General features: G+C 39.1%; 2 protein-coding genes across 2 annotated transcripts; both read left to right on the top strand.

Annotated features, from left to right (window-relative positions):
- The first annotated feature begins 2,339 nt into the window (after positions 1 to 2,339).
- Positions 2,340 to 3,258, top strand: LOC120771331. The gene is made up of 2 exons (XM_040099276.1): positions 2,340 to 2,992; positions 3,052 to 3,258. The coding sequence occupies exons 1-2, from the start codon at positions 2,402 to 2,404 to the stop codon at positions 3,160 to 3,162; spliced, it is 702 nt and encodes a 233-aa protein (XP_039955210.1). The 5' UTR covers positions 2,340 to 2,401; the 3' UTR covers positions 3,163 to 3,258.
- Positions 3,259 to 3,751: 493 nt separating this feature from the next.
- On the top strand, positions 3,752 to 10,704 carry LOC120773026 (odorant receptor 59a-like). Its single transcript, XM_040101955.1, has 4 exons — positions 3,752 to 3,768; positions 4,452 to 4,538; positions 9,479 to 10,231; positions 10,287 to 10,704. Exons 1-4 carry the CDS (start codon positions 3,752 to 3,754, stop codon positions 10,702 to 10,704), a joined length of 1,275 nt encoding a protein of 424 aa, XP_039957889.1.
- Positions 10,705 to 11,430: the final 726 nt, after the last annotated feature.

Raw genomic sequence — 11,430 nt, 5'->3', positions numbered from 1 at the left:
TTGTTTAAGCCTGAGAAAAATGAGCGTAAAACCAAAGCGACGTACTGCTGAGAAGCGACGCAAAGATGACAACGGACAGAGTAGAAAAATCATGCGATGCCAGGATGGCTGCGAAGACACCAAGACAGCAAAATAAATTCCATTTTAATTGAGTCTTAGAGTGGAGTGTCCATTCCCCAGCGTGTCTTGGCATTTGGCTTAGTGAGCGTTTTGATTGCCATGCTTTTGCTGACCACAGTTCCGTTGTGCATTGACAGACGGATGTGGCGAGATGGGGGAAGAGGGCATTTCAGGGGCACCACAGGCTGGTTGCGCTCACCAGTTGATTGGCCGGCAATTGACAAGCGCTGTTGTTGTAGTATTAATTTTAGCGATCCCGTTGCAGTGGACAACTAGCTCCTTTGGGGCAATTGCAACATGCAAAATGCCACAAGACATAAGATAATTCGCGCAAAATAATGCCAAGGACGCAGTAGCATGCAAGGGGTCGGCTATAGTGTGTAGAACCAATTATTTTAAAACCTTTTGCGTCTGTCTACTAACAACTTTAATTCATTAAAGGCCCGGCACATTGCCTAAGTTGTAAATAGTGTAGCCTAAAGAGTTCTTAAAGAGTTCTTCAGGTGTTGTTTATACAAGTTTCCTTCATTTTATTTGTGCACAATTTGTTTTCTTTCACTTTTACATTGCAAATGAGTTGTTTACAGTAGCCTTTGAGTTCTACCGGCAATTGATAAGTTCCCGACGAAAGCACTTGAAACAGTGTGAAAGAAAAGTGTGGTGAACTTTCGAAATCTTTTCTCAACGGAATTGCCGCTGAACATCCGATCAAATTTGAGACAAACTCCTGAGCCAAAACAAGCATGACAACGCTGAATCCAATTACCGTACACTTGTTATAAGCTTCGGCTGGTATGGCCATCAGCGAGTTTTTGTTTTTATTATGTTTCGGCACATTTTTGACGCGCCATTCGCTAGTTTGTTTTGAACGTTTCGACAGTTATGATACCTTTGCTGAATGTTGGGCCCTTGCTATGTTGTCAACTATATCTTTTGGACTCTTATTTGGCGTGGTTTTGCAAAAGAATCAGACGCTTCATATTCAAAATTTTAAGCAAAATTTGTTAAATTGATCCATGGGGGATGTTTCGGTTGTCTTCTATTCCTCTGATGACAACACGATGTTTTTTAAGTACCATTTGTTTAACTTCTTCGAAGTTGTTGTCATTAACATAAACCACATGAAGCAAGGTTTTAATGACTTTACGACCTTCTCTGCATGCTTTATGCCACTCAAATATAGAACTTTCTGATAAGACTTTTCCATAAAACACTTCAGAAACAATTGCAACGATTTTATAACCATGATTACATTGGTAACAAAAAAGTTCCAAGCAGCTTTTCGAAATAGATCTGAACAACATGCAAATATTGGGTTCTCAGCTGCTAATGTACAATTCTGAAAGGTTACATTACGTTTTTAAGGAAGGTAAACAAAAGATATTAGATTTAACAAACTCAGTTGAAGACGGATGCTTCGCGCGAACTATGTGCGATCGCAGGTTTTCGCTAACAACAATAAGATTTTTCCATTAGCCTTCTCACGAGAGTCAGTTATATTTAATTCGAATGGACTCGGATTTCGATCCGCAGGATTGTCAACTTGAAAGCAAATCAATTTTTTGGCAGGTTTAATGCTGTTAACACAACTACCATGGGTTTGTAATAAGAATTGTTATCAAAATGGTTTACAGCTGGAGAGTGAAAACACTGATCAAATTTCGTATTTTCAACGAAAGTTTTCCCCGAAAAAGTTAATCCGTTAGAATATGACTGCAAAGTTCTAAACGTACATTTCCTTTTTCTGCTTCCTGGTTTACTTCACAATTCATGAGTACAAGTCATTTCCCTCAAATGTCTCCAGGAACATTGACACTGATCGAAGCGGCGAGTGTAGCGCATTCCTTCTATTGCTGATAAGCGAGACAATTACTTAAGGCCGCCAGATATCATTTAGTTAGTTCCATGCAAACATCACACTTCTGGTACACGACAACAAAGTCAATAGGATGTTGAGCGGACTCACTAGCTTGCTACTTTCCTGATAAATATCTCTGAAAGCGAGCGCGAAGACATACGCATAATGCAGCACATAAACAGTTAACAAGTTGTAACTGGATACCAGTGGGAAAACAACAAGTAGATAAGAAATGTAATTGCACTTTGCCTACGGTAATTACAGATGTAACGTATCGACGGTAGTTCGGATTGCAATCGCATTGGTCTGCTGTGATTTTCTGGCTGTATAAATAGTGCTGACGGTGCTCGCTTTCAGCACAGTGCAAGCGTACTTCGCATAGACTTCTAATATTCTCTAGAAATTGTCTACGAACTATCCGTTATGTTGAAAATTTTTACTCTACTCATCCTTTGTCTGTGGATCTCACAGGGTGAGGGCCATCGCTACTTTGAGCCGTGGAACGCGTGCGAGGACACTGCTACCTATCAACTTTGCCGAGATTTCCGTGACATACGCAATCTGATTGATGCGAACACTTTGGTCTACTACATCTCTTCTGGCTATTATAATGACAAGGAATTCCGCAATGCCATGGACTTCATCAAAACCGACCAATTCGAATCGGTGTCACAGCAACTTGCTGATACTTCCATTTATCAGAGTGTGCTTAAGCGCTTTTCCGATGCTGGCGTTAGCACGGAAACCATCTCCAGCATTTCAAACATTTTCAAATGTCTGATGATTTCGATACCCGAATATGGTGATGAGTCGGAGATTACTGATTTAGAATCTTCGAAGATCAAGATAGAGAGCCGATCTTTGCAAGATGTTGCTCAGAATTTGGTGGGTGCAATTCCACGCTCGAAGCTTCGCCATTTGGTGCGGGAAAAGATGCGTGAGAGTAGGGAATTTGCCAACTTCTATCGCGTGTTGCGCAGCAGCGGCTTCCGTCACGATGTCAAGAGGCTACTGGTAAGTATTCCTGTTGAGAATAAATCTTCATTGGCAGCTGCCTAACAATTCATTTTCAGAAATCATACACAACAAGATACCCGATTAACGTGTTGAAACGCCATAATATCGATCTGCAGAAATTGCTAGAATACGCATATAAAATCTTCGATTCCGTTCAAAGTTATTGAACTGTGGCCACCGGCTCATTTGAAACAGATAATTTGAGTTTGCGCTTTGAAATTTGACAGCGATGCAAATAAATTGAATTGAATTTGTAAAAAATTGGTGATTTATTATTCTTCTTTTATTAAATACTGCTTAGCAGACTGGGAGTACAACACGTTTTAAGGGATATGGTCTCAATGCCTTCTACAGGTTAAATCTGGGTTGCGTGGCACGCACATTCAAAGCGGTTTCTCGAAATTTGAAAAGCTCTTGCTCATCATTTTCTCTTATAACTTTTTTAATTCCACACCATTTGCCTGAAGTCATTCCTCTTCGGGCCGCTTCAAGCGACAATTGGCATTTTTGGTAGCTAGTCAAGTGCTTGCGGACCGTGCGTCGGGCAAAAGTGTTGCCACCCTTGCAATTCAAAGCAAATCAATGCAAACGCTTCGATGCTTAGGCAGAAGTGACTTTTTCTGTCCGCCCTTCAATTAGAATGCGCTTCATGCATTACGTGTAACTCCCTTGCCACCGGTAACCTTTAAAATTAATGCCCGTAATTCATGACCCTATTTGTATTCGATCAGTGTTTGCATTGCTTTGCATTTCATTATGCCATGCCATGCAAGGTATGAAGCACCGTGACGAAATCAGCTTGTTGCCCTTGCCGCCAGCAGGAGGTAGTAGCAATTGTGTTGCAATTTTTGCAACATTTCGGTATTTGCACTACAATCTCATGCAATTTTGCTCGCTATCAATGCATGCAAATCGACTCACAACACTTGTGGCACAGGAGTGCGTGTTTCAGTAGCCTCTGCGACGTACGAAACGATAGCACCAGGTGGTGCAGGCAAGCCGACACGGATACTATGATGACGGTTGTTGCGGTTGGTCAGGACCCACTTGCTCGCTCCTAATGCTTTCCAATTTTCGTTAACTCATCGCCTGGTACTCCTTTGTTGATGGCTTGTGCTTTTGAGCTTTGCATTTGCATCCGTATCTATCGTGATTGCATTTGAGTGCTATTTAAGGTGAATTAAACGCGGTTATAAGAGGAAGTAGGCGAGGAAGAACAAGCGTTTAGGTCGAAATTTAATAGCGCTAACTTAAGTGTCTTGTGTTTTTGCATCAGAGGTGACGAAGGCGTAGAAAAGAAGTATTTCCTTAAAGGATATTAGTTAGTTTGGTTATATAAAGGTGTTTGAGGCTTTTTGTAACTCCATTTGTTTAGTTGTGGTGAGTTCTAGTGGTAAGTTTCTCAGATAACTATTAGAGATTTTTTATTAATATTCGAATTTTTCACCTCAATAAGGTTCTTAACGAAGATTAAAATTTGTTATATTGATAATATATTATCATTCATATTGTGCTGCAAGCATAAGCTTAAGATTTTATATTTGTGAAACTCTGAATTGAGCTTAGCGACCAAGGGTTGTGATATAGGCACCAAAACGTGAGTTAAAAATTGTGGATTTTCGGAGATTAGAGTAGTAACTCTGAACAGTTTTTAAAACTAAATATCATATTCCTGAAAAATTCAAATACGCCACTTCTGTTCGTTTGCTGAGACTAATGGTGAGTTCTCAACTGGTGTCTGCGTACAACCTGTTTTACATTCATGTAAAGCAGCTGTTCCAATAGAATCATGATTGTGGAATCGTTGAAGAAAATGCAGAAGTGTTCTTTATACCGAATACAAGTGTTTGAGTACCCCAAAGAATCCAGAAAGGATTGTGAAGTCTTCGAAAATTTACCTTATGCGATTCGTCCATTCATCTCTGTTAATGCCGACAACAGCAAAAAAGTTGGAGAAACAATGCCTGATAGCATTTTTCTCTTGAATCGATTAAGAAAAAAATATTATTTCTTCGGATATGAAACGTGTCAATTCTAGATTTGTATCCGTACCAAAAGACTTAAGTCTTTTACACAACAACATCGAGTAGCGGTCCCACACTTGACAATTAAGCTAAGAAGCCTACAGTTCATAAATATATTATTACTAGCAACGGGACAAGAACTTATGAATATGACGTCGAAACTGCTGAACAATATAGAGAATGGCGCACCAAAAATAAGCAGAAACCAAAAAAAAAGACAAAGTTAATATATCCTTCACAGGTACATTTCTTTTAGTAACTATGTGTTCAGTTTGTATGGAAGCTATATGCTATAGTAATCCGATCAGAAGAATTTTTTCGGAGATTATACTATTACCTTAAGCAGCAATCCATGTCAAATTTCGTGAAGATACCACGTCAAATGTGAAAGTTTTCCATAAAAAACTTGATTCCGATCGTTCAGTTTGTATGGCAGCTATATGTTCTAGTGTTCCGATATCGGCCGTTCCGACAAATGAGCAGCTTCTTGAAGAGAAAATGACGTTTGCAAAATTTCAAAACGATAGTTAGTTTGTATATATACAGACGGACAGACAGACAGACGGACATGGCTGAATCGACTCAGCTCAACATACTGATCAATTATATATGTATATACTTTATAGGGTCTCCGACGCTTCCTTCTGGGTGTTACAAACTTCTTGACAAACTTAATATACCCTTGTCAAGAAGAATTAAAATGCGCTGAAGGCAGTGAGGTCTTTCCAGGCGAGGCTTATAACAAATACTTATATCGAAAATTAGATTAATAGCTGGCATGTTTGTATTGGCTCAGGAGCCTATTTCGAAGATGATAATATATTTTTTTGCCAGTCCGAGTCAATTTTGATCAGATGGTACATAGATAAAAATCTCTTTGTTTGTTGTATGTGGGCTGGACACAATATAAACTGCAAATTTGTAAAATTCTTTCGAACCATTCCATCTCAACAGCGTAGGGTAAATACAATATCCATCCATACTCTCTCAGCTTACCTTGATTCGCATTTGATCGTGTATACATAATTAGGCGGACTTACTCACGTCACTTGCAAGGCGCAAACATGGAAACTTCATCAAGCACTCGGCCATTTGAAACAGGAAAACAGACTTCATAAATACATTGTAAGTCTGTTAGCTTTTCATGGTCTACAACTTTGCTCATTACAATGATTGGAATTGCTGAAATGCGGGCTACGGCATTAGAGAATGACTGATATATGCGCTATGCGAACGAGCCTGCAAATTTCTACGTACGATACTACATTATAATTCGACTAAATATTAGATGTTTTCCGCATGTGCGATTTCAATCTGCTCTAAGACATTTATTTGTTAGCGGAAATGCGCTATTATTTAGAGAGAGATTGTCAAGCTAAAGGCGTAAGTAACGTATACGCCCTGTGCAATATTACCATACCTAATCGCACATAATACTGTGTGTATGTATGTGTGTAATCGTAGGCTCCTTACGCCTTAGAAATTTGCTCTACTTATTCTTATATGAAAACATATCCGGCGAACCTAGTGACAACAACAACAAGAATGGGAGAAATGCCGCCTGAACGTGAAAATAAATGCAAAATGAATGCAAAGGAGCGCAGGAAATGAAAATATAGACAATAAAGCGAAAGTGCTTATCCGGATTTGGACAAATAAAAACAATATGTGGGCAAAAGAGCTCATACGCAAGCTACATAAATGCATACGTACATATGGGCTGAGTTGTGCCAATGTTGAACTAATGTGTGCCTCCGGGCGCCTTGACAGCAGAAGTGGTGAAGGTTCGACGGCCGTCGGTTGAGCAAAACTTGTACGCTATGGCCTCAGGGTTCAAGTGAAATGGGAGAAAAGTATCGCCTGAGCAGTTACAGCAATATTGTAACTTAATCGTGCTGGGAAATGGTTGTACATGTGTTAGTAAACGCAAAAGCGAATGTGAGTGTGAATGTCTGATAACGAAATTTAAGCTAAAGATTTGGTCGCAATCAAAACTTTCGCGAGTGACTGTAAGTGCATGTGTAGAAAGACATATTTGATTAGCAGTTCTGCAGTTGCTTTAAAGGGTAAAACTTTATTTTTGTTGCGTGTGCTCGACACCTACTTTGACTAAATAAATATTTGGCCATTTCAAAAATATTGTAAAGCCTAAAACTAAGAATACATCATCCAGGAGATGGAAAGCCCTTAATGATGGTTAAATTTAGAAAAATGTTCTAATAATACGGCATGAGGTCGAATCAAATAGTGAAAAAATGAAATAATGTTTATAAAAACAGTAAATAAACAGTTTATATGTTATATATGTATTCATTATGTCTTGCCCCGCCCTCTAATAAGTTTAATGTATGTACATATCCCCTAAACCACAACCAAGCTCACACAGCGCAAATATTGAAATCGGATGATAACCCCGCCCACTCTCCATATAACGGTGCTGTTAGAAACAACAAAAAGCGCATTAAACCAATAAATAAATACGCTAGAGACATTAAATTTACCTCCCAATGGTATGAGAGAGCTTTGTGGGAGCCAGTGTAAAAATTGGATAATGAGCGTGACACCGTAAATATTTAGGGGAAATCACATATCTCGGGACCCGCGAAATCGGACTACAGCCACATCTATTTCCCATATAACACAATTTTAAGTTCCATTTGATTCCATCACTTCCCTGTACGCTGGGACCAAAAATTTTCCAAATTGACCTAAAACTGTTCACGCCCCTAGGTACTCAATATGTGGACCCAGTGGACCCCTTATAGTTGACTTTTTAAGAGAAAATTCTTTCCTGACTGTAGTATATCTGCGTGTCGAAATTGGATTGAATTGGGTAAATAATTCCCTTAGCCCCTTACACCTAATATAAAGATTTTCGAGCTTCCGGAAACTCTCTCAAGACCCCATATAACTAGCGAGTCTTATGTACTGGAAGTTACTTACCTTTCTTACCTTTAATCCTTGGAAGTTGCAAAAGTATATATTTTCCGGCTGTATCCGAACTTAGCTCTCACTCATTCTCTTTACAATTTTCGATTCAGTACGTAATGTAAGCAATCATGCATTGTAGTGGCAGGAGGTAGCCGCAGGATATAAATGGAATGCAATTAAGCGCTTGAAAATATGAGCGCAGAATCTTTTTTCTAAGAGTAGTGGTTTTAAAATATTTGAAACATTAATATAGGTGTATATCGTTATATGTTAATTATGTGTCACGTTGTTTGTCCGCGATGGACTCATAATTTCAACAAAATTTAGTATACTGTGTCCAGTTCGAACCACTTAGAAGATAGGATAATAAAAACAATCCATGAATTAAAAATACAGTGAAAGTTTCTGAATGGGATAAAAAAATAAAAAATTATTTTGGTTAAAGTAGTGTTACCTGTAACTAAAATTTAGTTGTTATTGCCACCCCAATAACTAATACCAGGGAATAAATGAATAAATTATCAGTTCCCACAATTATGAACGACATTTCACTCGAGCAATAATGGTAGGTTACATCGAATATTTCAATAATATGATGTAATTTCTATTTGATGATTACGGATATGACTATAATTACATGCTGTTTTACAAAATATATAAAAATGTATTGCTTGACCAAAATGTCCATGAGGCCCATAAAAATACGTAATTTTTGTAAATAAATTTCCCATTCGCTCTTTTCTAATTAAACTACATTTAAAATAATGAATTCGAGTAAATTATTGGTTCATATAAATAATTAATGCGCAAATGTTTTAACCCTGAAAACAGTTACAGTCATGAACGTAAAAATTCCGACAATAAATATTATTGAAACTTCAAAATCAAAAGCTAAAAAGACGAGTTTACAAAAGCGCGCCAGTCCTTCTGCCTTTTTGCCGCCAATTGGAGATTTCAAGTGTAGTCAGGTCCCTCTCCATCTAGTTGGACCTCTCTCTTCCGTTCGATACCAAACGAAGTTTCAGACAAAGCGACTTCTAGAGAAAATAATTCGAGCTGCAGAACTTAATCGAGCAGGTACAATCTTCAATAAGAGCGTATGCCGATGATACTGATATCATTGGCCTCAATAACCGCGCCGTTAGTTCTGCTTTCTCCAGACTGGATAAGGAAGCGAAGCAAATGAGTCTGGTAATGAACGAAGGCTAGACAAAATAACTCCTGTCATCAAACAAACAATCGTCGGCACTCTCGACTTGGCTGCCACTTCACTGTTGACAGTCATAACCTCGAAGTCGTAGATAATTTCGTGTATATTGAACTACATTTTCTACCTAAAAAGTAGGATTGAACGCACCCTCAAAAATATCTTCTATTTTAAACGGTTCGAATATATTTAACATCGACTGTGCTCAAAAGTTAGCCATGTGAACATTGTGGCTATATAAATAGGGCTTCCATTTGCTTTTACTAATTTATTCATAGATTTCCTGTTGACAACGAAAATCTGGACATTTGTGGATTGAAGCTTCCGCTTACTAACTGAAATGAAAAAACCAGCAGTGGTGGACAGTCGTCAGTTCTTCTGCACACATTGGCGCTTGTGGCTGCTGTTGGGTTGCGCACGTGAGCCAGTGCGCTACCAGTTGCTCTATCGCCTCTACCGTACCGTTGTCAATGCGCTCATAATACTCTTCTATCCTGGCACTGTACTTATAGCCCTCTGCAATAGTGGTAATGTAAACGATTTGCTCCAAACGCTGCCCATTTGCGCCGCCGCTCTAGCCTGTAGTGCTAAATACATTAGCTACTATCGTAGACTGAATTTGGTGCGGCAAGTCGAGCAGATCTTTAACGCTTTGGACGAACAGATACTACTGGAAGAGGACCGGGAGTTTTTTGCTGGCATTCATCGAGGCACTAATTTGATATTGAATACACTGCGCGGCATATGCGTCTTCTTATTTGCTATTACAGCCATGGCGTTTGCTGCTTCGCTTGAGAACCGTGATTTGGCTTTTGCCATAGAATTGCCGTTTGATTGGCGCGCATCGACGGCGGCGTATGTTGGCGCTGTTGCATTGGAATTGTTGCTATTGACCTGCGACCTCGTGCAGAGTCTGGCAAATGACTCCTTTCCGGCGGTTGCTCTGTGTGTTCTAACGAACCACACACGTTTGCTAGGAGCTCGGCTGAGTCGGATCGGTCATACTGGTAAGGATGTGCAGGCGAATATTCGAGAGTTGCAGCAATGCATTATTGATCATCAACGTCTGTATAGGTGGGTTCATCTTCGATAGAGAGTGAACGAAACGTGTCTTACTTGTATTTTACAGATTGCAGGCAATCATTGAAGAAATCATTTCAATGCCGGTCTTTATTCAATACGCGGTCACCGCCTTCCAGGACTGCTTTACTCTGATAACATTTATATTCTACACGAATACCGTTTCCGATAAAGTTCTATATTTGACCTACTTATTGGCTTTGCAGCTACAAATTTTCCCCCTCTGTTACTATGGCGCAGCTTGTGCTCAGTCGATGGACGATCTGCAGCAGGGGCTTTACGCCAGCAATTGGATTGAACAGGATCAGGTGTACCGACGTCTGGTTACCATATTATCTCAGCGCTCCTTAAAGAGCACAACTGTCTACGCGGCGGGACTCATTCCCATTCACTTGAGCACATTCGTAAGAACCCTTCAGGGCGCTTATTCCTTCTACACATTTGTGGAGGGAGTTAGAAAGGTATAGTCAGGCAGATATTAAGTCAATAAAAATAATAAAAAAGTCCTCAGTTATACAGCTATTTTTCAATTTTTCTTTTCGATGACTATGCGAAGAAAAAGAACTAACGAATAAAAATTTAAGATTATTTCGTAAACCTTAGCATAATGAATGACATTCGCTTGACTTACCTTTTTTAAGGTTAAAATAATGTATATTATAACGTTGAGTTCTTTCCCTGGACACTCTCCAAGAAACGTGACAAACGTAACTAAATGCATCCGTACGAATTACTAAAAATCTCCCCGAACTGCTGCATACCAAAACAAATCCTAAGAGCTGAAAATGAGGCAAGAAAAATATCTCCTGACATAATACTAAATATTGTGCAATGAATTAGGACCGAGACAATACTATACTGTAGCGGTCATGTTGACAGAGTGAGCTCAACGCACGAAGAGTTTGGACATGTTCAGCGCTAGTATTAGTAAAGAAAGAAGGAGCCGGAAAAAACAGACGTGTAAACTATTTAACAGTACTTCATATATGAAACAACGCTTAGAGTGCAAAGAAAGGAAAAGGCAGAATTCAAACCCAACAATCCATCACATCGTGCTGCTACTGAGCTGTCTCTATAACAATATCTATGTCAAATCTTCAAGATTCACTTTCGAAATAAAGTGATACCGAAACTCTTATTATAACAAGTGGAGGGAGTTTAAGAAAGTTTATTGCTTATTTCTATATTAGCTT

Source organism: Bactrocera tryoni, chromosome 3 (assembly GCF_016617805.1).
Source record: "Bactrocera tryoni isolate S06 chromosome 3, CSIRO_BtryS06_freeze2, whole genome shotgun sequence".
Classification (NCBI taxonomy): domain Eukaryota; kingdom Metazoa; phylum Arthropoda; class Insecta; order Diptera; family Tephritidae; genus Bactrocera; species Bactrocera tryoni.
This window is presented reverse-complemented; position numbering and strand designations above follow the sequence as displayed.